Below are 27,777 nucleotides of genomic sequence, written 5' to 3' on the forward strand. Positions count from 1 at the left end.
CCTCTAGGGATGACTGGCACAAATCACCCCAGACCCACAAGTTTGAAAAACTAGCACGATGTTAAGAGCTAACATCATGCTAACTGTATAGACTCATTGTGCAGCCTGCTAAAGCACTAAAACATGTGTGAAATGTTTTCAAACTTATCTATAATTGTTCAGACACTACAATCAAAAAACCTTGATCATAGAAATTTTACTTTGAAAGGAAAAAAACAGTTTTTTGAGCTAAAATGTGTTTACGTCTCATGCCATGTGTCTCTCTTCTTTGGAGGATGAGTAAAATGGATGGCTTTTCAAAATTATGTGGTCACATGACCAATTTCTTCTATGGTTTTCCAGAAACAAGGGGTGGAACTACTTCCCCCCTGGCACAAATCACCCCACTCTCCCCTATAGATTTTGGTGAAAATCGGACCAACAGTCTAGAAGGAGTTTGAAAAAGAAGGTTTTCCACATATATCAAAATGACGTATAGAAAGTTCAGCTGACTATGGCAAAAGTTAATCAAAAACAGAAAAAGCAGTTTTTCATATCTCCTGACCACTACGTGGCATTGTGCTGAAACTGTGCAGGTAGCCTCAGGTCATGGTTGTTATAACACACACCAAGTTTGGTCTCAATACGCCAAACCGTTTCGGAGATATAGCCTCACATCCATTTTTGTGTGATATCTGAGGGGAAGATAAAAGACATTACTACACCATTTACAGCTAAGGAGTGCTTGATTTAAGGATTGTTCTTGCTTTATGAATGTGACCTTAAATATCCTTTCAAAATGACACCACTGCCGCTGTATCTGTTAATGGTTGTGAATTACTAACTATCATTAAATCAGTTTTGCTGAAGCCTGGACATATTTCATAAACATCTTAACAATTAACACTGACCAGTTAAAGAGGAATCAATCTGACAGAGTTACTGTGAGAAATAGATTTTTAGTTTTTTGAAGTGCACTTTTAAGCATTTTTATGGCTAAAATAGTTAAATGAACAGTTTAAATTCACTCAGAGGGAAATCCCTCAAGAATGAATAACATGAATTGTAAAAAGAGACTTGACTGAATGTAACAGATTGGATTAAATGGAAATGGCTGTAGCCTAGCTGAAGCCAAATAAAACTCTGTGGCCTCAGATAAACTCAGGACGCACTACAAATCTAAAACAGTAGTCATCAGGACAGGGGTTAGGCAGGCCCATGCTGCTGCTTGCTGGAATCACCGCCATGCCATTTCTGAACTCTTGGACATGAAAGATATTGTTTTCATTCTTACAGCTGAGAATCAACCTGTTGCTGAAGCGAATGCTGCTGGCATACCTGTTCTGATTGCCATCAGCAAGGAAGCGTGCAACAGGAAAAGAACGACATGAAATACCATTGTTAGAGCATTCCTGAGCACTGAGAAAAACCTGGGCTCTCCACTGCACCTTCTGCTCTCTGTAAAGGGCACTAGTGTGTGCAGGAGTGGAGAAGGTTTGCAATCTGTTATTTTGGTCATCATAATCGTAGTCTGGGTGATTGACGGTTGTGTCATTGATAAATACACTCCACTCATCTCCAGTATAGATTCTGGGTAGATACTCATTACTCATGTTATCCATTTTATTCCTGATCTTAGAGAAGGCCAGAGCATTGAACTGAAAACCTTTGAGTACACCATTTAGGTAGAGTTTCTCATGATTCTGATGGAGAGCACTTGCAGAAAATTGTATTTCATACAGTTCATCCACTGAGATCAAGAGGAAGCGAATGTGATTGAGGAGGCCTGTCTGTTGCTCAGAGTTAAGCTCATCACCTTTGTCTTGGATCCATCTCTCCAGAGCTTTAAGAAGTAAAGCTTCATCCTTCACAATCAGGTCTGAGCGCTGCAGCAGAGCGTCCATCAAGTGAAAAGAGATGCTGTTCCACACTGGAGAGCTTATGAGAAACTCACCGTTCCAGGAGAGATACTGAAGGACGTTCTCCTGCAGAACAAGGTCGCCTGTGCGGACGGCGTACTCGTACATCGATACCTGGGTCTGGAAGGTGTTATCTTGGGGAATGAGTAAAGTGAAGACCTTGCCGACATCCTCCATAAGCTTCTTCACTCCAAAGATAAACGCCAGCTGATGAAGACATTGAGCTGATGTGATGGAAACCTCAATCTGACGTGTGTAGAAATACCTGCTCAAAAACAGTTCAGATATTGTGTCTAACGCCCATATAGAGTCAGTAGAATTCTGACTTCAGTTTAAAGCAACATTCAGCAAAATGAAGTGACTTGAGAAAGTTACCTGAGAAAAGCAGAGACATGAGGATGGCACGTCTGGCTGACATCCACACTGAGGTTTCTGGACTCGTTTGTTAGGTTTACTTCTGGATAAATCATGAGGATCAAACGGTGCACACAAAACGCCAATTCTGCCTCTTCACTGAGATCTCGTACATTAATGCTGAAATCACAACCATCTCCACGGTCAAACAGAAGACCGAGATCATCAGACAAACCCAGACTGTTATCCACAGTGAACTGACGATTGATGGTTATGTTTTTACCTGCAAAGAAAATGTAATAAAAACAGATTAAACAACAGAAATACTTGCAGTGATATCTGGTAGGTGAATGTCATACCAGCCTCACAGACGACTCCAGCATCCTCTTTATGTGTGCAGTCAGTAACAGCCCAGCCGCTGAAGCTGCAATCAGAAAGTGAGCTCTCAGAGCCTTTACACTGCATGTCATCCCTCCCACAAGTCTCACGCTGCCCTCCTGTGTTGGCTGTTTCCGTCTGTCATCTTCAGCAAATAACAGAAGGTAAAAAAAAACTGCTCAGAAAAGGTTTTAAAGAGGACGGTGGAAGCAAAATTCACTTTTATGTTGTTTGCATATAAAATTCGCAAGCTCTCGATTCCATTCTTGGTTCGATTCTCGATTTTTTTTTTTATTGCATTCCGTGAATATAATTTTAATACAAATGCTATTGCTATTTTTGAAACATGAACCGCAAACATTAATTTGATTTTGATTTGATTTGATTAACTTTATTAATCCCAAAAGGAAATTCACGTCACAGCAGCTCATCAGAAAAAAAGATAAAAAGGAAAAAATACTTCATAATGCAATATTTCATACAGCCCTTTGTTTCAAGCATCATAATACACTCTACACTATATTATAAATACAATTTAAAATAATCCATCAGTCATCTAATATGACATCGATTATATAAGCTAATGGCTGTTGGTAAAAATTACTTTTTATATCGTTCTTTATGGCATCGGGGCTGAATTAATCTTGAGCTAAAAGTGCTCACACATGCTTGAACTGTTCCATGAAGAGGATGACAATCTAGTTTCATTATACTGACCAGTTTATCAGTCATTCTATCCTGTGCAATCACATCTGTTACGGGGTTGACGAGACGTGAGACATGCGGATCCATATGCGAGGCTTTATTACAAAACATGGTCAGAAACAGGCAGGGTCAGACATCGGCAAACAGGTATGGTGGAGGCAAGACAGAGCAATCCGTGGAGCAAGCGTGGGTCAACGATCAGCGAACAATATCCAAAGGGGCAAGGCAGAGAGATAATCCAGAGACGAGAGCAATAATCCAAACAGGGAGCGAACAGAGTCCAAACGGCAGAGGCAAAGGGGTAAATCCAGTAAACAAAGGCAGGGTCAGACACGGCAAGATAAACAAGGCAAGACAAGACAAGACTAAGGCTCTGTAAAGTAGCTATCGCTTGGGGAGTGATAAATGCTAAACAATTACAGGAACAAAACAGAAACACGGAATGGCACGGTAAAGCAGCTAGCGCTAGGAGAGCACTATACGCAGGTCAATACTCGGCCCTGAGCAAGAGCAAGTCCCAGGCTTATATGGTGTGTTGGTGATTGTGAAATGGTGATCAGGTGTGGGCGAAATAGTGAACAGCTGTGCAAGTCGTCAGTGCAATGGATTATGGGAAATGGAGTCCAATGTGCTGTGTAGTGTGAAAAGTCCATGTGGTGAACGGGTGACCCCTGGTGGCGAGTTAATGGAAGAGCATGGCCAGGATTCGTGACATAGCCCCCCCCCAAGGAGTGGCTTCCAGACGCTCTTATATAGTCCAGGAGGGCGGTGGAGCGGAGGCGGAACAGGGGGAGGGACGGAGGGCCAGGTCCATGAGGAAGTGGGAAGACCGGGGACTGAGGCAGAACCGGCAGAGCAGGACACCCAGGCGGAGCAGACGGACCAGGAGCCCACCAGGGCGGAGTAGATGACCACCAGACCCGAGCAGAAGACCCCCACGGCGGAGCAGACGACCACCAGACCCGAGCAAGAGCCCACCATGGCGGAGTAGACAGACCAGGAGCCCACCAGACCGGAGTAGAAGACCACCACGGCGGAGCAGACGACCACCAGACCCGAGCAGAAGACCACCATGGCGGGGCAGAGGACCACCAGACCTGAGCAGAAGACCCCCGCCAGGAAGCAGACTGGGCAGGAAACCATGGCAGAGTCTGAGATCTGGGGGAAACAGAGACAGACAACACAGGGAGAGCAGAGACAGACAATACAGGGAGAGCATTCATGATCTCAGGGGGCGTGGCAGGGCAGGACGAGGATTCATAGACTGCGTTTTTGGCCGTGACAGGACAAGGCGTGAGCTCACAGACGGCATCTTTAGCCGTGACAAGACAGGGCGAGAGCTCACAGACGGCCTCTTTAGCCGTGACAGGACAGGGCGAGAGCTCACAGACGGCCTCTTTAGCCGTGACAGGACAGGGCGAGAGCTCACAGACGGCCTCTTCGGCTGTGACAGGACAGACAGTGAGTTCAGGGGCGGCCTTCATGACCGTGACAGGGCAGACAGTGAGTTCAGAAACGGTCTCCATGGCCGTGACAGGGCAGACAGTGAGTTCAGGAACGGCCTCCATGGCCGTGACAGGGCAGACAGTGAGTTCAGGAACGGCCTCCATGGCCGTGACGGGGCAGACAGTGAGTTCAGGAACGGCCTCCATGGCCGTGACGGGGCAGACAGTGAGTTCAAGAACGGCCTCCGTGGCCGTGACAGGGCAGACCGTTAGTTCAGGAACGGCCTCCATGGCCATGACAGGGCAGACCATGAGGTCAGGAACGGCTTCCGTGGCCGTGACAAGGCAGACAGTGAGTACAGGAACGGCCTCCGTGGCCGTGACAGGGCAAACAGCGAGTTCAGGAACGGGTGCCACCACTTCGGGAGGTTCTGCAGCGGAAGCCGCCACCTCTGGAGGCACTGGAGCAGACTCGTGGACAGGAGAGGCCTCAGGAGCACAGTGTGCAGCCCACACACTCAAAATGGCAACCGCCATAACGGGAAGTACCGAGGTCAGGGGAACAGTCTCTGTAACAGACAGGGTTGAGGCCCTGGGAATGCCAGCTACTCGCACTGACATCAGTGGTGGGTCCATCACACTGGATATCAGAACTCGAAGGACTGACATTGAATCTGTGGTAACAGCCTCTGGCAGTTTGGCGGAGGCGTGACGTGACTCTGGCTTGACAGCGGAGGCGACGTGAGCGGACTCTGGCTTGACAGCGGAGGCGACGTGAGCGGACTCTGGCTTGACAGCGGAGGCGACGTGAGCGGACTCTGGCTTGACAGCGGAGGCGACGTGAGCGGACTCTGGCTTGACAGCGGAGGCGACGTGAGCGGACTCTGGCTTGACAGCGGAGGCGACGTGAGCGGACTCTGGCTTGACAGCGGAGGCGACGTGAGCGGACTCTGGCTTGACAGCGGAGGCGACGTGAGCGGACTCTGGCTTGACAGCGGAGGCGACGTGAGCGGACTCTGGCTTGACAGCGGAGGCGACGTGAGCGGACTCTGGCTTGACAGCGGAGGCGACGTGAGCGGACTCTGGCTTGACAGCGGAGGCGACGTGAGCGGACTCTGGCTTGACAGCGGAGGCGACGTGAGCGGACTCTGGCTTGACAGCGGAGGCGACGTGAGCGGACTCTGGCTTGACAGCGGAGGCGACGTGAGCGGACTCTGGCTTGACAGCGGAGGCGACGTGAGCGGACTCTGGCTTGACAGCGGAGGCGACGTGAGCGGACTCTGGCTTGACAGCGGAGGCGACGTGAGCGGACTCTGGCTTGACAGCGGAGGCGACGTGAGCGGACTCTGGCTTGACAGCGGAGGCGACGTGAGCGGACTCTGGCTTGACAGCGGAGGCGACGTGAGCGGACTCTGGCTTGACAGCGGAGGCGACGTGAGCGGACTCTGGCTTGACAGCGGAGGCGACGTGAGCGGACTCTGGCTTGACAGCGGAGGCGACGTGAGCGGACTCTGGCTTGACAGCGGAGGCGACGTGAGCGGACTCTGGCTTGACAGCGGAGGCGACGTGAGCGGACTCTGGCTTGACAGCGGAGGCGACGTGAGCGGACTCTGGCTTGACAGCGGAGGCGACGTGAGCGGACTCTGGCTTGACAGCGGAGGCGACGTGAGCGGACTCTGGCTTGACAGCGGAGGCGACGTGAGCGGACTCTGGCTTGACAGCGGAGGCGACGTGAGCGGACTCTGGCTTGACAGCGGAGGCGACGTGAGCGGACTCTGGCTTGACAGCGGAGGCGACGTGAGCGGACTCTGGCTTGACAGCGGAGGCGACGTGAGCGGACTCTGGCTTGACAGCGGAGGCGACGTGAGCGGACTCTGGCTTGACAGCGGAGGCGACGTGAGCGGACTCTGGCTTGACAGCGGAGGCGACGTGAGCGGACTCTGGCTTGACAGCGGAGGCGACGTGAGCGGACTCTGGCTTGACAGCGGAGGCGACGTGAGCGGACTCTGGCTTGACAGCGGAGGCGACGTGAGCGGACTCTGGCTTGACAGCGGAGGCGACGTGAGCGGACTCTGGCTTGACAGCGGAGGCGACGTGAGCGGACTCTGGCTTGACAGCGGAGGCGACGTGAGCGGACTCTGGCTTGACAGCGGAGGCGACGTGAGCGGACTCTGGCTTGACAGCGGAGGCGACGTGAGCGGACTCTGGCTTGACAGCGGAGGCGACGTGAGCGGACTCTGGCTTGACAGCGGAGGCGACGTGAGCGGACTCTGGCTTGACAGCGGAGGCGACGTGAGCGGACTCTGGCTTGACAGCGGAGGCGACGTGAGCGGACTCTGGCTTGACAGCGGAGGCGACGTGAGCGGACTCTGGCTTGACAGCGGAGGCGACGTGAGCGGACTCTGGCTTGACAGCGGAGGCGACGTGAGCGGACTCTGGCTTGACAGCGGAGGCGACGTGAGCGGACTCTGGCTTGACAGCGGAGGCGACGTGAGCGGACTCTGGCTTGACAGCGGAGGCGACGTGAGCGGACTCTGGCTTGACAGCGGAGGCGACGTGAGCGGACTCTGGCTTGACAGCGGAGGCGACGTGAGCGGACTCTGGCTTGACAGCGGAGGCGACGTGAGCGGACTCTGGCTTGACAGCGGAGGCGACGTGAGCGGACTCTGGCTTGACAGCGGAGGCGACGTGAGCGGACTCTGGCTTGACAGCGGAGGCGACGTGAGCGGACTCTGGCTTGACAGCGGAGGCGACGTGAGCGGACTCTGGCTTGACAGCGGAGGCGACGTGAGCGGACTCTGGCTTGACAGCGGAGGCGACGTGAGCGGACTCTGGCTTGACAGCGGAGGCGACGTGAGCGGACTCTGGCTTGACAGCGGAGGCGACGTGAGCGGACTCTGGCTTGACAGCGGAGGCGACGTGAGCGGACTCTGGCTTGACAGCGGAGGCGACGTGAGCGGACTCTGGCTTGACAGCGGAGGCGACGTGAGCGGACTCTGGCTTGACAGCGGAGGCGACGTGAGCGGACTCTGGCTTGACAGCGGAGGCGACGTGAGCGGACTCTGGCTTGACAGCGGAGGCGACGTGAGCGGACTCTGGCTTGACAGCGGAGGCGACGTGAGCGGACTCTGGCTTGACAGCGGAGGCGACGTGAGCGGACTCTGGCTTGACAGCGGAGGCGACGTGAGCGGACTCTGGCTTGACAGCGGAGGCGACGTGAGCGGACTCTGGCTTGACAGCGGAGGCGACGTGAGCGGACTCTGGCTTGACAGCGGAGGCGACGTGAGCGGACTCTGGCTTGACAGCGGAGGCGACGTGAGCGGACTCTGGCTTGACAGCGGAGGCGACGTGAGCGGACTCTGGCTTGACAGCGGAGGCGACGTGAGCGGACTCTGGCTTGACAGCGGAGGCGACGTGAGCGGACTCTGGCTTGACAGCGGAGGCGACGTGAGCGGACTCTGGCTTGACAGCGGAGGCGACGTGAGCGGACTCTGGCTTGACAGCGGAGGCGACGTGAGCGGACTCTGGCTTGACAGCGGAGGCGACGTGAGCGGACTCTGGCTTGACAGCGGAGGCGACGTGAGCGGACTCTGGCTTGACAGCGGAGGCGACGTGAGCGGACTCTGGCTTGACAGCGGAGGCGACGTGAGCGGACTCTGGCTTGACAGCGGAGGCGACGTGAGCGGACTCTGGCTTGACAGCGGAGGCGACGTGAGCGGACTCTGGCTTGACAGCGGAGGCGACGTGAGCGGACTCTGGCTTGACAGCGACGACGTGAGCGGACTCTGGCTTGACAGCGACGACGTGAGCGGACTCTGGCTTGACAGCGACGACGTGAGCGGACTCTGGCTTGACAGCGACGACGTGAGCGGACTCTGGCTTGACAGCGACGACGTGAGCGGACTCTGGCTTGACAGCGACGACGTGAGCGGACTCTGGCTTGACAGCGACGACGTGAAGGGGTGCTGTTGCTGCCGCCATTTTGTGAGTGAGTGCGGTGTCGCGTTCCTCCGCGACACCCACAGTAAAAGAAGAGCCCACACACAGCAAAGCATAGTCCATAAATTGACTGAGTGACGCACGGGGACCCTCACGGATTAACTGAGATTTGAGCGGCTGATTAATGCCCTCACAAAAAAAGTCTATTAGTGCATAGTCCGGCAGATCAGAAAAATAGGCGAGGTCTAAGTACTCCTGTATGTATTCCTCGAGCGGTCTCAAACCCTGCTCGAGGGTTAACAACAGTCGTGCAGTGTCCATACCTGGCCAATGTCCTCTGGAAAAGCCGCTGGATCCTTGTGTGGCCGAGTATTCTGTTACGGGGTTGACGAGACGTGAGACATGCGGATCCATATGCGAGGCTTTATTACAAAACATGGTCAGAAACAGGCAGGGTCAGACATCGGCAAACAGGTATGGTGGAGGCAAGACAGAGCAATCCGTGGAGCAAGCGTGGGTCAACGATCAGCGAACAATATCCAAAGGGGCAAGGCAGAGAGATAATCCAGAGACGAGAGCAATAATCCAAACAGGGAGCGAACAGAGTCCAAACGGCAGAGGCAAAGGGGTAAATCCAGTAAACAAAGGCAGGGTCAGACACGGCAAGATAAACAAGGCAAGACAAGACAAGACTAAGGCTCTGTAAAGTAGCTATCGCTTGGGGAGTGATAAATGCTAAACAATTACAGGAACAAAACAGAAACACGGAATGGCACGGTAAAGCAGCTAGCGCTAGGAGAGCACTATACGCAGGTCAATACTCGGCCCTGAGCAAGAGCAAGTCCCAGGCTTATATGGTGTGTTGGTGATTGTGAAATGGTGATCAGGTGTGGGCGAAATAGTGAACAGCTGTGCAAGTCGTCAGTGCAATGGATTATGGGAAATGGAGTCCAATGTGCTGTGTAGTGTGAAAAGTCCATGTGGTGAACGGGTGACCCCTGGTGGCGAGTTAATGGAAGAGCATGGCCAGGATTCGTGACAACATCAATAGTGGGCAACTCGCAACCCACAACAGAACCTGCCTTTTTTATCAACTTATTGAGTTTATTCTTCTCCTTCTCTAGCAATCCCCCTCCCCAGCAGGTGACAGCATACAAGATCACAGATGACACCACAGAATCATAAAAAGTCTTCAACAGTGCCTGACACACTCCAAAGGATCTCAGTCGCCTTAATAAATGAATGCGACTCTGACCCTTCTTATAAACCTGTACTGTATTGTCAGACCAATCAAGCTTGTTATTATTCAAATATACACCCAATTACTTATATGACGTGACAATCTCAATTTCAGACTCTTGAATATTCACTGGCACCACTTTGTGAGGATATCTACTAAAATCAACCACAATTTCCTTGGTCTTACTAGCGTTAAGCCTAAGACCATTCGTTTTACACCAGTATACAAAACTCTTTAAAAGCTCCCTTTATTCACTCTCATCATGCTCATTTATACAGCCAACAATTGCAGAATCATCTGAAAATCTGAAGTATAAAAAGTAAATAAAAACGGAGCTAAAACCGTTCCTTGGGGAACACCAGTGCTACTCATAACTACTTGGGACACACAGTTATGCATCCTTACATACTGTGGTAAATTAATAAAAATAAATTAAGAGCAGGCCTGTATTTTAAACCTATTATTGTTTTGTATAGAGTCTTTTTTAAACAATATTAGGGCCCTATAAAATATTCTTCTTCATTTTTCTGGTAATCAGATAATGGCATATAACATTAATTTGTAGTATTACTACAGCATTTCACCTGAGCATTGCAAATCATGCATATGGCTTTGTTCTTGATTCTTGTCAACAATATCTCTGCCATGATAAGCCCTGAATGAATGACAGGCTTTCTGTTGTAACATAGCGCAAGGTAAATAAGAGGGTGACATCTAGTGGAGAAAACTAATGATAAGATTCAATATTACTGGATGAATCCTAATTTTTCAACGAATCTCTTCAATAAATGATTCAATGACATACATTTGTTAACGGTCACTTTACGCCACCTAATAGTGAAAATGCAATCGACACACGTTATTTGAAGCGCCAGTTACTTTCAAAAGGGGATTTGCTCTATTTTGATCGCTGCCATACACATCAATGTTTATCTCTGAACTATAAACTTTCATCCCAATATTTCTGTGATAACATGAATGACTGTAAGACAAAAATAATACTGTGTAGCTGAAAAGACTATTTGTCTACCCTAACAGAGCTGTTTTTGACAAGGTTAAAAGGGTGTTGTTTACCACAACTGTTGAGGAATTTTAGCCAAAGTATGTTTCAGAAATGAAGACCCTGAAGAATCATACCAACATCTGATGTCCCCTTTAAAGCAGTCAATAAAATTTGTTTAACTTCAGATAACTGTGAAACTGTTGCTACAACAGACATATTTGGTTGTAAAATTCCAATAGACAACTGAATAGATTTAACATAAAAAAACTTATGCAATATATATATTTTTTATGAAACTCTTTCCAATACAAATACCACAAACAATGTATTTTAAATTGAAAAAGCAAAGGTTTACTAACCAAACAGGGTCCGATGTTGAGCTGAAACATGAAGAAACAGCAGAGACCACAGAAGGTACATGATTTTTTTTTCTTGCTGGAAACAGCAGAGACCACACAGCTGAATTAGTAAGAATTCACATTTCCTTTAAATAATAACCAAATCAGGCCAACTATCCAACTGGAAGCTCAGATCAAACACTGTGTAATCAGATTTAAGGGTTACCAAAATGTTTATTTCACAAGCATGCTAAATTGAAGACGTTTCATTACTGTAACATGCATTTAAACAAGAACTGTCTGTCAGCATATCTCGGCTATGATTAGTGTAAGAAACATACATTTTTCAGTTTTCCCACAAACTTTGCTGTTTTTTGCCGTTGGTTCTGCTTCAAGACCCTCTTCATGCAAACACACACGGGAAGAACGAGACACACAGTGGTTTTCTTCAATGTCCTCCTCCTTCACAGTTTATAAATTCTTCTTGTTATGCATATTCATTGATTTAAGAACAAAGACTTTCAGAATTGATTGGATAAACAAATGATCAGATTATCATAAGGCCTCCTACTTCAGTTTAGCATTTGTGTAGATGGTTCTACTTCTTTCCAAGGCCACATTTTTCAGGATGAAAAACATAAGGGAGGATGAACACCGCAAACTATTTGTACTATTGTGCACGTACACAGGAAACATGACTTTATAATAGAACATTATGACCAACAAGCCAAAAATATACGTGAACGTGATGGAGGGGGAATTTTGTATCAAGTTATCTGAGGCTCTTAATATCCTTACAGTTATGCGAGTAAGTCCAGACAATCTAAATTCACACAACACAAAGTAAGAGATGAGTTAATTTCATTCATTAACCTGTATGACATACTGTATGTGTGAATTTACTATCTAGCTACTAGTTAGAAAAAACTCTACTTTTGTTCTACTCACATTCTGCATTTACAATTACTAGCTAACATTCACTAGTCTGTTTGGTAAAATGTGTTTCACTAATACAGTGTCTATATATGGTCAATAAAGTGATCTTATTTAAAGTTTCAGATTAACAGTTTCCATATATTAATGCAATGCATGTTACAAGGTGAGTTAGATATCAGTAATACATATCAAGCTCATGCAGTAAAAATACTGTAAAGTAAGATAAACCATATTGCTGAAAAAAAATTAAAACCATCACAGAATTTGCAATGGTTTTACTGGTTATTATGGGAATTTTATTGATTTTAATGGAAACTGTAATGATCCCTGTGGGTCTCTACAGGCAATATGTTGCCTTCTGTTGGTGGCTTGTTAAAGCCTCTCAATCCTAATGGAAGATGTCCAAAAACATATTACAGGAAACTATTTGTATTTATGGTTTGTAATGTTTGCAATGTTATTTGAAAGTGGAAACCATTAGAATTTCTGTAATGGTTTCTATTGGCTTTGTTTTAGTGGAAACAGATAGGCCTATATTTAATGCAGTGAAAATATAATTGACTCACCACATCACTGACATTTTAAAAAGGAAATGTGTAAATCTTACTGTATTCTTCAAGTTGTATCCTTCAAATACAGTGGTATTTTTCATAATGTTGTGGAGATGCCTACACACAACATCAACCTCTGTGCAGCTGCAGTTGTACAGTTAACTATTATCATTGGACATATTAAAACCGGACAATGGAGCACTTGACCACCGAATCTAGCAGTGTCCACCATAAGTGTGCATCATTGATCATTGTTTTCGCTAAATGTTTATATTTTCTCATAACATGAGATCTGCAGTTTAGTTTAAATATGTATTATTGTGCACCTCTAGCACTCCTCGCTGTCATTAGAACATAGCCACAGGAAAAGTGATCAAGCGCCTCCACTATAAACTCATTTTTGTTTAACTTCTGCATAATGACTTTGTCATTTCAGTGCTTATCTCCATTAATGAGAGTAAATGTGTATATCGAAATGAAAACAGGTTAAATTCTAGTTTACTTCATAACTTTTCTCACTCCAATAAAAAGTGTGCATACGCAGTCAAGAACATCTGTACGGTGCGCACATATTTACGCCAACATTTTTATTTTTTAATAAATCCAGATAGGTGCATGGAATGCCCATTTCTATGCCCATTTTGTGCATACGCAACCTTTATACACAAGGCCCCAGCTGCAACTGAGTAATTAAAGCCATTTTAGCATAATAGCAGTTGAAATGGCTGAAAAATCATAAATACAACCACTGATAACGATTTAATGGCTTATCACTTTTGACCAATAGGTAACGCTGTTTTCAAATCGATGTGGTGTGTTCTGTGTGAGGTGTCAATGGCACACACAAAGTTTGGTGTCAATATGTCAAAGCTTTGCAGAGATACAGCCTCAGTGTCATTTTGGCATCATGCCTCAACTTTGTAGAGGCGCTATACGAAAATGGGTTCGCCTATCGCCACAAAATCCATAACTTTTTGCCAGCATGGTCTGAAGAGGATCAAATTTGGTGAAAATCTGGACAACGGTCTAGGAGGTAGGACTGTGCACAGATCTTTTGAGGGGCATGTACTGAAACTGAAAAACGGCCATTTACAATCACTCCGATAGCACTTGAAGGCAGCATGAAGCGTGCTCTGGCTCAGAACATAAAGTGCAATGTGAGGTCAGCCCCCGCTGACAATCGCGCTCGGGCTCGGTTCAAGGCCACCGTGCCTAGTGTTAGTACACCCTTAAAGCACTGTGGCTCAAGGCCAGCCATTTTCACTGTCGTGATGGATGATAGCATTCCATCCAAAGCCAAACTATTCCTAGTTTTGGTTTTGATAGTGGAGAGCACTATCTGCATCTGCATTCAAGTGGGGAAGCCACAGTGTTTTAAGTGGGAGCCCCTACCCCTTTTATCAAGACATTAAAATGTGCAACAAACACAACACAAAACACCATTCATAAACTGATAAATGTGTTCTCTTTCTCGCTCTTACGCACATACACAGCTTGTCATACATGCTCAGGGCAAGTTCTTCAATCATACTTTATGTGTACAGTATGTACATTGAGCACTGCTTTTCAATTGGTTCATTTGGGGCCTTTTTATTTTTAATACATTTACATAATACATATTATTTTATAACATCTCTAGTCTTTAGTTAGTTTCTATATCTGTTGTTTAAATTGTTACTTGCTGCTAAGAGGGATTTTCTTGTTTTGTACCTATTTCTACTTTTAATCTTTCGTTGCAATTTGTATTTTTGATTGCACTTGTTTGTAATTAGAATAATAGCCATAGGCTAAGAAGTAGCTTTTGTTATTTATACTTGCTCCCTTCCAGCACTTAAGTGCGAACTTTAGTATTGATTTGAGCAATCACCCTGCTACAGGCTTTTTGGTGTGCTAATCAGAAGGCGGCGACAGCTGTTTTCACTGAAGTATCGTTTGGCTGTGCATTTATTTGTTATTTGTCAGTTAACCCAGAAGCATCAGTGGAAGTGTTCAGCCTCGTCATGTAAAGACCTACGAGTATAAATACCTGCAACTTTAATTGAGCAACGATACCGGCAATGCACTTAAGTATTTTGTTTATCTTCCCTTTACACCAGGGGTCATTAAACTCTGCAGGAACTCTGGCCCCTCCAGGACCGAACTTGCTGACGCCTGCTTTACACACTCTCCTTTTTGTCCTCTTTTGTCCACCTCTATCATGTTTTTCCAGTAAATCAGGGTTGTCTCTCAACAATGCTCAAACATCACAGGCAGACAGCAACGCAATCTTGCAAACCTGCATGCTACTGTCACGATCTCTAGCTGGAGTGCCTATGTGCTCTACTAGAGGACACCTCATCCTGTACCCTTTACCATTCACCCCATTTCCCATAACTGCCCTTTGCCTGGTCTCATCATCAGTTCACAGCTGTCTCACATTAGAAGGACTATAAAAGATGCACACTCAAACACTTCACTGGTGATTGTTAGCCTGTAATGTTTTCCTGGTTCCTGTGTTTATCCGTGTTTCCTTGCCTTGTTTTCGTGTTTTGATCTTGGACTGTTCATCTGTTTTATTATCGTTTGCTGCCTGCCCTGACCTTTGCCTGTTTTTTGGATTACGCTTTTTCCTGTGCCTAGGAAATTACTGTTTGTTGGTATTTGGACTCCCTTTCCTTTACCTCCCTGTTTCTCCTTTCCTCTCTCTCACATGTTTCCTGCTGCCATCGGTCTTCTCTCTCTCTGGATTCTCTTTTTTGTCTTCCTTCTCCATTTCTCTCCATCTTCTTTCTACCCTTTTAGCTGCTTCCCGTTCTCTCTCCACTTTCCTTTCTTCCATCTCTCTCATCAAAAGAAAAATATATTTATATTTACGGACATCTGGAATCAATTTCTGACTTATTTCAATATACATGAGAATCCTGGCACCGGACCCATGCACTCTCCCAACAACAACTTTACAAACATATAGTTAGACAGATGAATAAGGGGAGTGAATATATAGACCTACAAGATTCAACGACCTCACTAGGGCCGTTTCTGAATGAGTGAACATGTCAAAGTGGATTGAATGCACATGCAACCGGATTCATTCCTAAATAAACTGATTCCCCCCTCAGGGCATGGGAAATGTTTTGAAGGAGACCGTGTAGTAAATCAACCCTCCCTGCTAAGGGTGACAGGATTCTCTCTGGTGCACCATACTCTCATTGAAATAAATAAATCAAGCAGAGCATTCCTGGCTGTTCCACCCCTGAATGTCGACGTACTCTCATACCACCCTGGTGTGCCTACAGCAACCGTTTTTTTTTCTCTCTCCCTTTCTTAGATGAATTCTTTATTTAATTTCTACTTATTTATTTCAATAATTTCTCTCCCTCTCTTTATTTATTTTGTATCCATTCAATTATTATCTTTCTTTATCTTTGTCACGGTCCTGCTGGTGTGCCCTGATTGGCCACCAGATGTCACTGTGTTTGTTTGAGCACATGGCTTGTTGTTTGTGGTTTGTGCCATGTGCTCTCCTGTCTAGTGTCTGACCCCGCCCTCCTTGTTATCTCATTATTGTTTCAGTGACTTCACCTGTGTCCTCCTCTTTGTCTCCCTATTTATTCTCCTGGTGTCTGCAGTCCTGTGCAGTTTCGTTGTTTTATGTAAGATGTTTGACGTCGTGTGTTTGTTTGCAATCGCTGCCTGCCTGCCTACCTACCTGCCTGTTTTTCCCCCTCGGGGTGGTTTTTGTTTCATTTTATTATTAAAGGACCCACCATTCTCCTGCACTTGAGTCCTCGCCTCATCTCTCTTCCAGGGCCATGACAATCTTCCTTTTATTTTTGAACTTTCTTTCCTTTTCCTCTATAAACATTCTGCTCTGACCTTCTACAAAGAGGCTGTTCTATCTATCTATCTATATATATATATATATATATATTAGTATATACATACATCCAAATCTCGTGAGAATTAGTGCACCAGCCAGGTGAATATTTATGATTCAAACATACTTTTTTGCTCGCCTACTATATAGTGGGGAAGTATGCGGTTTTGAACGCAGTCAGACACCTTGATTCTGAATGAATCAGCCATTTCTGTATGAATCAAAAGCAAAGTCCACTAAAGGAGGTAGAGCTTTTTCACATTTGGCTCCCAAACTCTGGAATAGCCTTCCTGATAACGTTCGGGGTTCAGATACACTCTCTCTGTTTAAATCTAGATTAAAGACACATCTCTTTAGCCAAGCATTCACATAATGCATTTTATAATCTTGTACTGCAGTTATATCTGATCAGACGTACATTATTATTATTCTTTAGCTTGGGTTAAACAAATAATTTTTTGCTTAGATGGAACAGCAGCTACGCTAATTATGTCTCTATTTGTTTCTCTGTTGATTAACATCCCGTGGTAACTAGGAATGACAGAAGCTTCAGTCTGGATCCAACCCTTAAATGATCTGAGATGACCGAACACCTGAGAAAAGATGATGCCAACCCCTCAGAGGATGCCAATGCTCAGACAACATACAGAATGACCAAATGTTGCCATAAGTTAAATATTAAGTTTCTGCAATATATAAATAAATTGTGGAAACTTAAATTCAAGTTTATTTGTATAGCGCTTTTTACGATATAAATCGTTGCAAAGCAGCTCTACAGGGAATTATTTCATTACATAGTATCAGTTCTTCCCACGGTCCTGTAGAGCAGGGGTTTTCAACCTTTTAGGACATGCGCCCCCCTAAGTTTGTCTAATTTCACTCGCGCGAGTGAAATTAGACAAACTTAGGGGGACGCATGTCCTAAAAGGTTGAAAACATTAAGAAACATTAAGAAACATAAACATATAACCAGTTTACCTGATTCAGTGTGATGGCTGAGCTTGTTTCTGAGATAACAACATGCCAATCCGTGGTTGGATTTCTGACATGACTAACCGTAAATCATTTTACACCATTCTCACTGTCGCCGAACAGCGGGAGTCAGATTGCCCCCTAGCGGATGGCTGAAGAATTGAAAGCTCGTATTCATAATTCTTCAAGGCAATGTCTCTGAATTAATTGATGCTCGCGCCCCCCTTGACAGGTGCTGGCGCCCCACAGATTGAAAACCCCTGCTGTAGAGGATAAAGCAGTATGGAAAATGGATGGATGAATGTATCAATTCTTAATTTAAATAGTTTTTAATTATGATTTTTGCATAGTTAATAGCTAAGTAATTGAGAGAATCAGGTCCCAAATTTCATTGCTGAGTTTATCTTGTGTTGTGTCTCTGTTTTATTTAATATAGTTTTTTTGTGAACAATTTTTTATTTTATTTAAAGGCAAACTCAAACAAAAAGATAAATAAATAACATGCATGAAAATACAAAAACTGCAGTTTGGGGAAGCCGATCAATGCAAACAGAAGTGCCCCAAAGGGGACAAACAAAGTCCATGCAGCAATTTGAAATGGATCATTCGATGATCAGGGCTCTTCGAGGATGATTAGGTTGTCTCCCAAATCCGATCAGAAAACAAAGTTGATGTTTTTTTAACCCCACTTTATTACTCGTGTGAATTTGAAGTTATTCTGTTCTCTTATAATAGGGCTAATGACAGTGTTATAAAGAATGGTACTGGCTGTCATGTTACGGTCACTGATTAAGACTGGGGAGGACGGCAGCCTGGGTTTTTTCCCCCTTGTCTGCAAAGTTTTAAGCCGTGAATCGATCTTTTTTTCGTATTTATTTCCTTATTTATTTATTGTCATTGAACATAAGATCTGATTAACGTGGATCTTATTATTATTAGTCTTCTCTGCTAGATGTCACCCTCTTCTTTACCTTGCTTGTCGTTACAACGGAGAGCCTGTCAATTACTTGTTGATTCAGAGTTTGACATGGCGAACACAGGTGATCCCTCGACGCTAATAACACCTTTAAACAAAAAGGCAGCGGTATGGAAGCATTTGTCATGCTGATGTGAAATATTGTAGTAATACTACAAATCTGCGGAATCATTTGACAAGACATTCCCCCGAAGTGCAACACCCCACCGACGAAAAGAAAACCGGACATTTTAAATGCCTTAACTAGCAAAATACCTCATAATTCACCTCGTGCACAAAAGATCACCGAGACGATTGCAATTTTTATTTGCAAAGATATAAGGCCAGCATTGTCGAAAACGACAGATTCCGTTACATGTTGAACATACTGGAGCCACGTTATTCTGTTCCTAGGCCCAAAAACAGGTGAGCATAGAGGTGATCCCAAGACTTTACAACGAAGTAAAAATAAATATTGCTGTGTCCTTACAGTCAGCGGACGGGGTGGCCCTCACGTGTTCATTTCTTGACTAGTATTGGTGCTGCCAATACTACAGGGAAACTATGTAGTTTCCCTGTAGTATTGTATGAAACTAACATAAACAGGCTTCACAATGTATTACAGTCTCTGTTATATGTGTACTAATAGCCACCGCAAACTTGAATAGTTGAGCGAACCATTAAATATATAATTTAAACATGTAAACTAAATTAATGAATACAACAAACATGCCCCATCAGAAGAAATATAATTAAAACATCATAATACTGTATACACCCATCAACAGTCTATAAAATGAATATTTGAGAATTAGATATATGAACAATATTATAGACCAAGATCACCATAAACATACTTTTAAATCAAATGGTGATTCCTCAATACATTGCTCTTTCCATTACAAACACACAATTATAAACTCAATGAACATCATATTATTACGGGTAATCAGTGTGCTGGAGCTTTTAATCCTTCAGATTTCATTATATTAACAACAAATCTGTCGCGGCACGTCCGAGATTGAAACGCCATTTTCATTAAAAAAAAGACACAGAAAGTGTATATTATCATCTTAAAATAGTATACACATTTTCAACATTTTGTTCATGTTTTATGTCCTTGGGGATAGCGTTCACCCACCTATTTGAATAAAACGATAAGACAGACACGTTGTGCTGTCCCAGATAGCACACGTACGCCTGCAAGATGTCTGTTAAAGATCTCTTGATCTGGAAAGCATCTGCTGTCTACAAACGTCTGGCAGACGTCTTTCAGATGTCAATTTTACATACATTCTAAACATCTTAAAGACATCTAATAGACGTCTACTTGACATCTAAAAGGAAACGTCCTATATATGTCTTGCAGATGAGCAAACACTATAAAAAATGTCTTGCAGATGTAAATGCAGACGTCAAATAGACGTCTCCGAGATGTACGTGTGCTATCAGGGGTCGCTCTTGTAATGGCTTCTTCTCCGCGACTCACTGTTAACCACTCAGTCTCTGTTCAGCAGTGTCTCCCCCTGCTGTCCACTGGGTTATACCACAACATTCAGTTTAATCACAGTACTTGAAACATCAAAAATACTTGAAAAAACAAACAAATTATTCCTGTGACTACACATACAGGGTGTCACATGTGTAGCGCATATATAGTGCAGTGATCCTGGGATGTGAACACTATAAAGTGGGGCAATTCCAACGTCGTAAGGACAGTCTGGTGCTTCTGACTCACAGCCTGTACGTAGTTTCGATATTTCAAGAATTTGTTAACTTACTGACTATTCAAACGTGAGTTTTGAGCAGTGCAGAGTAGTGCTTGTTTGGCGTTTCTACAATCACAAATGCAGAGCTATGTTTACGCTGCACAACATGTAAAAAGACTGTGTGAGTCATTATAATCAGTCATTGGCTGCATATACACTGCAGAATAGAATAATATTTAGGTGGTAGATATTGTTAAGCATTTTTTTTTTTTTTTTTTTAGTAATTAACCCTCTAAGCGCCAAAGTCGCAAAATTGCGACAAGACGTCATACTTCATGAAATGGGCTGTAGTTCCTAATCTGGTGTAATGGCTCATTTGTATTCCCTTCCACTAGATGGCAGACATGTAGTACTTCGATTCTAGACCAAAATTGTTCGAGGAAATAGCAGAGTAAGTGAGCTATCGTGTCATTGATGCGGAAGCAATTCAGTTCATAGCGTCTGAGTAAATTGTGAGATTTGTGAGAGAAAATCGCCAAACGGCTAATAAAAGTTGTACTGTGAGGATGTGTTGCAAATGTCATTCGCCGATTCTGACTCTGAAGGGGAATATTTGCCTTTTGGAAATGACGATCGGCCGTCTAATGATCGCGCTTCTCCAATGGTGCCATGGTGCCGCGCGCAAGGCGCGATCGTTCACAAAGCACAAACAAGTGATTATTTCAACACTTTGCCCAACGGGGATGAGGGTGGCAGGGGTGGACGTGGTCTTAGTGTCCATAGGAGAGCTGTTGCTCTCTGATGATCGGCCAGATTGCGCTGTTTGTTCTGATCGCGCGCTCCAAGGGCCGCCGGCAGACAGTACAGGTGCAGTCAGTTTGGGGTAGGTCTGTGCGCTGTGCCATGCAATGAGAGGTACCATACTCTCAAGAACTATAAACTGTCACATAGATACCTGATTGGACAGATAGCTGGTCAACTGATCAAACAATAGGCACATGTATTTTACTATGGCACAGTAATATAGTAATAATTTACTACTTTCTCCTGTTTTACTGTTGATTTCCTCTTTTCCTGATCATTTGGAATGAGGATAAAAAGACAAAAAAACAACAACAACATGCAAATAAGTTCAAACATCCATTCAATATCTATTATTTCCTGAATATTACTGATGAACTGATCAAAAAGTAGGCTACTGTTCACATGCGTTTTACTACTATATAGTATAGTAATATAGTAATAATTTAGTACTTTCTCCTGTTTTATTGTTGGTTTCCTCTTTTCTGATCATTTGGAATGAGGAGAAAAAGACAAAAAAACAAACAAAAAAATCAAACATCAATTCAATATCTACTATTTCCTAAATATTATGAAATTCAAGAGGGCCGCCCATGATGACGTCATAATATGCAAATTAGATGAGTATATTTACACCCCACATAAACTTTCGGTCATGCCCAACATTTTTCTAATTTACAGTAGATCTCTATCTTTAAGCCATTTCAAGCCACAAGCTTTTGAAATCTTGATGTCAAAATCCAGCATTTTTTCCAAAAAACCCTGGCGCCTAAAGGGTTAAATCCAAATTTGTTCATCAGTGATTGTACTGTATATCAAAGGCAGGGACATCTTTGTGTGTATTTTATTTTGTGGTTTCAATGGATTGAATGGACAAAATTATTACGCTGCTGTTTTATTGTTTCTGTTTCATTTGTCTGTACTGCAAAATGTTTAAAAAAACCTCACTTTTCAATGACTTAGGAGTTGCATTTACAGGGGAAAATCCTACCCGACCGCTTACACAGCAGGCGCAAATGCACGTATCCGATTCATATCTGATTTATTTCCATATATTAATGAGGCCATTATGTCTTCACTGAATGCAATTAGATACCATTTTGTAATATATTCCAAATCTAAAAAGACAAATAAAAGAATTGAAGCCTTTCAATTTCATTACCATTTATACAAACTTAGTAATAATTTTGTGCTGTAATGTATGTAAACATGGGCCATGTAACATATACTGCAGTAAATTCTAATCAGTAGGTATAGTTTCATGCTTGTTTTATAAATACATTTTACAACATAATAAATTGTGTTATGCTTCTCATTGTTCTATGAGTGATCGAATGAGTTTGAGAGTCAAACTGTGCTAGTGTTATTGGCTGGTCACAAAGCACTTTTCATTCTATCGACTTCCATTTACATGTAGACAAATGTGGGAAACAGTAAACGCAAGCTCAAGAAAATTGTTGCATTCCAAATTTACATTTTGATTAACTCTGTGTGATGAACGTGTGACCAAAAACCAGTATGTCAAACTTGGACCTCTAAGCTGAATTAAAAGAACAGAAACTTTAAATCTACAGCACTGCAATAAAGTGGTGTAGATTGCATATTTTTATATTTTGGTTCTATTAGCATGTTTTTGTTTGATTTTTTACACATTTCTCAATACTTGGGTCAGTTTATCAAAACTCTTCCAACACTTTGCTAACCAACTTTCAGCTTGGGGCAGTAAATTTCACATTCAAAATGCATTAGCAAACATTACATTTAGTCATTTAGCAGATGCTTTTATCCAAAGCGACTTACAAAAGAGGACAATAGAAGCAATCAAAACCAACAGATCAATAATATGCAAGTGCTATGTAAACACTAGCAAACTTTGTCTCATCAAACAATGACCTAAAAAAACACTACCCACAGGAGGCATTACACAAGGTTTTTGTTGTTTTTTGTAAAAGTTCTTAAAGCAAGAATAACACTATTGTTTAGAATTAACTGCAGTTAATGGAGTGATCCATGTTTTTAATTGCAATGCAAAATTATTCTTACACTTCTCCTTTTTATAGATGGCAATGAAATGAAAACACCTATCTAGCCAGGGCTTAAAATAACACTTGTCAAGTGCCAAATGCGAGTAAAAATCGTTGTTGTCCAATTCATACAATGTCTCAGAGAAAGCAATATGTTTACTACAAATATCAAAACACAAAGCCTGCACTGTAATTATATAAATATTAGTACTGGGCAATGATTAATCACAATTAATCACACCCAAAATAAAAGTATTTGTTTACATATTATATGTGTGTTTACTGTGTATATTTATTATGTATGTAAATACACACACATAAGTATGTTGTTTGCATATTAAATATATTTCTATATAAAAAAAATTATGAATATAAATACATGTAAATATATTTCAAAAATATATACTGCATGTGTGTGTATTTATTTATATATACATAATAAATATACACAGTACACACACATATATTATGTAAACAAAACCTTTATTTAGGATGTGCCCAGCCCTAATAATTACTATAATATTCAGATTGATTAAATAATTTATTATTAATATTACATATAATTTTAATATTTTGATCAGTATAACTGTAATAATAATAAAAATAGTAATAATAATTTTATTAATATTATAAATTAGTATACTACTACTAATAATAATAATATTAGCAATAATACAGTAAAATTACAAAACTAATATGGTAGTAATGACAATTCTTTATTATTTGTTTAATTTTATAATTAATTAATAATTGTATTAAATTAATATTATATATAAATAGTATAAATTATATTGTATATTATGTTACATTAATATTAATGATTATTATAACATTCAGATTGATTAAATAAACTATTAGTATGAAATATAAATATTTTATCAGTATTATAATTATTATTACAACAGTAAAATTACAAAGGTAATATTTATGGAAGTAATGACAATTCTTTACTTATTTGTTTAAGTTTATAAATAATAATTATATTATATATTATTTTACATTTTACTTTACATCATTATATTTTACATCATTAACTCCATGTAGATCACAAACTACTGAAATGGCCGAAAAAAAAAAAAAAAATCTGCAGTATGGGAATATTTTGGGTATCCAAAAAATCTAGTTTGCAAGAAATGTGGATAAATAGTGGCTGCAAAAGGAGGAAATACGTCGAACATGTTCTCCCATATTCGCGAACACCATCCCTCCGTGAAGATAAAGGTAGGCCGTATTATTTCTGTGATGCAGAGGGAATCCCTGAATCCAGTCATGTAATTGGAGTCAATTACAGTATAATACAGATGCCACGTAATATGTGCGATTTGAAAGATAGATGGAATAAATCAAAATATAGCTGTGCAGTAAATCAAATCGCGAAGTGCATGTCTGTGAATATACAGCACAAAAAGACTGCTATATACTGTAATTCTATATTCTGAGTGTCTCTGTATGAATGAGCAGTGCCGTTTCGCCAAGTAGATCTAGTACACACTCAAGTACCATGATGCTCATGGTTTTTAAAGCGTCTGCTGTCTCACTCACTATGTGAAGACGTGAACACATGAACATATCCAGAGGCTACTCTGAGAGAACACTTAATCATTTTATAATTTTATTTAAAAGAATAATCATCAAATACACTGACTGAAACTCATAGGTGTTTAGTACAACCTGTCAAAAAAAAAAAAAGTTTGGTTTAGCCTGAAGAAATAATGACTGAAATATTACTATTGTGTATAGTTTTTTTGTCCATGTTTTAATTTAGTAAACCTCTCTTGTGTAGACAAACAAAAGTTGTTACATTTCATCTGATTGCATTTTCAATAATATATTTTGTATTGAATTATAGAATCCAGACCAATTATATCAGACAACCCAGAATGTCTGAGGAAATAAAATACATTTCATAAGACTCTATTCTTAAATAATAATTAATACATTAAGAATAAAAATAAGTTAAGATTTTTGAATACAATTTATTAGACATGTTTTAGAATTTTAACACTTTGATTTAGTTTGACCCATCCAAGTTATATCCACATTTCAGTTCCTATTTACATCTATGTTGTTGGTTCATTATGTGGTTATATGTAGTTACATGCTAATTTTTTACATGTTAATCATGTTTATAATTCTGTTAATTCTTTAGGGTCAAACTACCTCTGCAAAGATGCTTTCTGATCCAGCTCAACCAACTGTCACACAGTCACTTTCAAAAGGAATCAAGTTAGATCCTACATCCAAACCAGTGAAACAATTGAATCATGCTGTAGCTTATTTCATTGCTAAAGACATGATGCCCTTTATAGTAGTGGAAAAACCTGGCTTTCTCCACCTGATGAAGAAGGCAGTCCCAGTGTACAAGCTACCATCAAAAACATACTTTTCCACCAATGAAATCCCTCGCATGTACAAAGAGGCAAGGGCCAGTGTTGAAGAACAGCTGAAGGAAGCTGTGTGGATTTCAGCCACCACAGACCTGTGGACCAGCAGTAGTAGAGGTGGAGAGCCATTCATAAGTTTTACAGTCCACTCCTCAGATTGGCAGCTTAAGTGCCATTGTTTGGAGTCTCATTTTTTTCTTGAAGACCACACCTCAGAAAACATCTCCAAGATGTCTGAAAATATGCTCCAGGAATGGAAGATTTCAAAAGAAAGTCTGTGCGGAATTACCACAGACAATGCAACAAATATGAAGAAAGCTTTTGCAGAGTTCCCTTGTGTTTGGGTCACTTGTTTTGGCCACAATTTAAATCTGGCCATTAGCAAAGCCTTGAAGCTCCAAAGGGTTGAATCTGCTGTCAGGGCATGCAGACACTTGATTCAAGGATTTACTCAGAGTTGGAAAAGGAAGAGAGAATTAAAAAAAAAAACAGGCAGACCTGGAACTCCCTGAGCATGCCCTCATCCATGACGTGGTAACAAGGTGGGGATCCACTTATGAGATGATCTCCAGGTTCTTGGAGCAACAACAGGCTGTCTGTGCAGTCCTGGCTAGTGACAGGAGTACATGGCATTTCATGCTAAAAGATAATGACATTGCCACTCTTGAGAATGTCAATCAGCTCCTTCAACCACTCTATGACCTCACTGATGCCCTGGCATCGGAGAAACGGGTCAGACTGTCCTCACTCACACCGGCACTGGAGCACATTGACAGCGAAATCTTCTCTGAGCAAGCTGAAGACAATCTGCTCATCAGACAGATGAAGCAAGTAATGAGAGAAGACTTGCAAGGGAGATACACAAAGCAGGTGGAACGAGTGCTACAAATCTCCAGCTTTGTGGATGCCCGATTTAAGGGAACCTTCTGTAAAAACCTGGATGACACCGTTGAGGCATGTGTGGAAGAAGCTGTGAACCTTGCAACAACTTTGGATAGAGAACATCCTCAAGCAGAAAGAGGAGAAAATTGGGCAGAAGCGGGAAGCAGCAGTACTACCACCACCAAAATGTCTATCTGGTTTGTTACAGCGAATCACTTCAGAACAAGGCAACCTCGGGAAATGAGAATGTCAGTGATAAAGTGCTGTCTGAAATGACGATGTACAAGTCTCTTCCCACCATCAGCGCGGACACTGACCCACTGGCATGGTGGAAAATGCATGCTGACGAAATGCCTCTTCTGGCAAATGTGGCCAGGAAGTATCTTTGTGTCCCTGCCACGAGTGTACCTTCGGAGAGGATGTTTAGTACAAGTGGACACATTCTCTCACCTCAGCAGTCAAGAATGAGCCTTGAAAATCTCAACATGCTTACATTTCTTCATCATAACCTGACCTGAAAAAAAAGCAAAGAAATGCATGCTGCTATGATAATCTTAACAAACATGAAAATATTAACAAACATGACCCTGCACATTTTGCTCTCCCATATATGCTGTTAAAGAGGAAGAACAGTTTGGTTTATTCTTGTCTAATATAAAGAGAAATAACTTATTCCTTATATTGTTCAAATGGGAGATGTGCTGCTTTATTTTTCTTTTTTTCCCCCCCAAAAGGTAGACTCATACTTACATAAAAAGTTTTTTTATTTTCATAAAAAAAAAGGTTTGTTACAATAAACCATGTTCAACCAAAAACCATATCTGTTTTTATTCATTTAAGGGTCATTGTAGCTGATGATTATAATAATAATGGTAATTTAATACCGTATACCGCGAAACCATGACATTTTCTGAGAGGATTATCATACCGTGAAAATCTGATACCGTTACAACCCTAATAGTCACAAACCAATCTCCGGTTCTGATATGAGACAGAAATGGATTTTAAAATCAGCATCTTGTATTTGCTCACTCTGAACACAATATTTAGGCGACGCAAGTCCAAAATTAGATGTAAACCCCCATTATTTTTGGGCAAAGCAAAATTCCGGCTGTAGAAGTCTGACTCTGTCTGAGAGAGAGAGGTATTTCTTCTATAGCCCATTTCTCTAGGAGTGACACAATCTCCTGACTCAACACTGAGGCATCTAATGGTACAGAGCACCCACTGCGAGATCCACGTGGCCCAGTAGTCTGCCAGGGGGCTTAACCGTTCTATGCTTGGAAACTGCTGAACTGCAGGTGCTGAAACATCCTCTGATCGCCATTGGGATCTGCGAAAACAGGAAGCACGTGCGGAGAGACCACACTTAATGAAGTCGTAGTTATAACCCGATCCTCCTGCATC

At 42.6% G+C, this 27,777-nt stretch overlaps 1 protein-coding gene and 1 long non-coding RNA gene across 2 annotated transcripts in view; both read right to left on the reverse strand.

Annotated features, from left to right (window-relative positions):
• Window positions 1-27,777, reverse strand: part of LOC306867355 — a 1,261,287-nt gene that overhangs the window by 361,810 nt on the left and 871,700 nt on the right. The gene's annotated exons all lie outside the window — the stretch shown is intronic.
• On the reverse strand, window positions 1,131-26,016 carry LOC306861229 (galectin-3-binding protein A-like; the record flags this gene model as incomplete). The annotated part of the gene is made up of 4 exons (XM_079403381.1): window positions 1,131-2,163; window positions 2,274-2,535; window positions 2,612-2,768; window positions 25,987-26,016. The coding sequence occupies 4 exons, from the start codon at window positions 26,014-26,016 to the stop codon at window positions 1,131-1,133; spliced, it is 1,482 nt and encodes a 493-aa protein (XP_079259507.1).

This window comes from Barbus barbus, assembly GCF_936440315.1.
Source record: "Barbus barbus genome assembly, chromosome: 4".
NCBI classification, from domain to species: domain Eukaryota; kingdom Metazoa; phylum Chordata; class Actinopteri; order Cypriniformes; family Cyprinidae; genus Barbus; species Barbus barbus.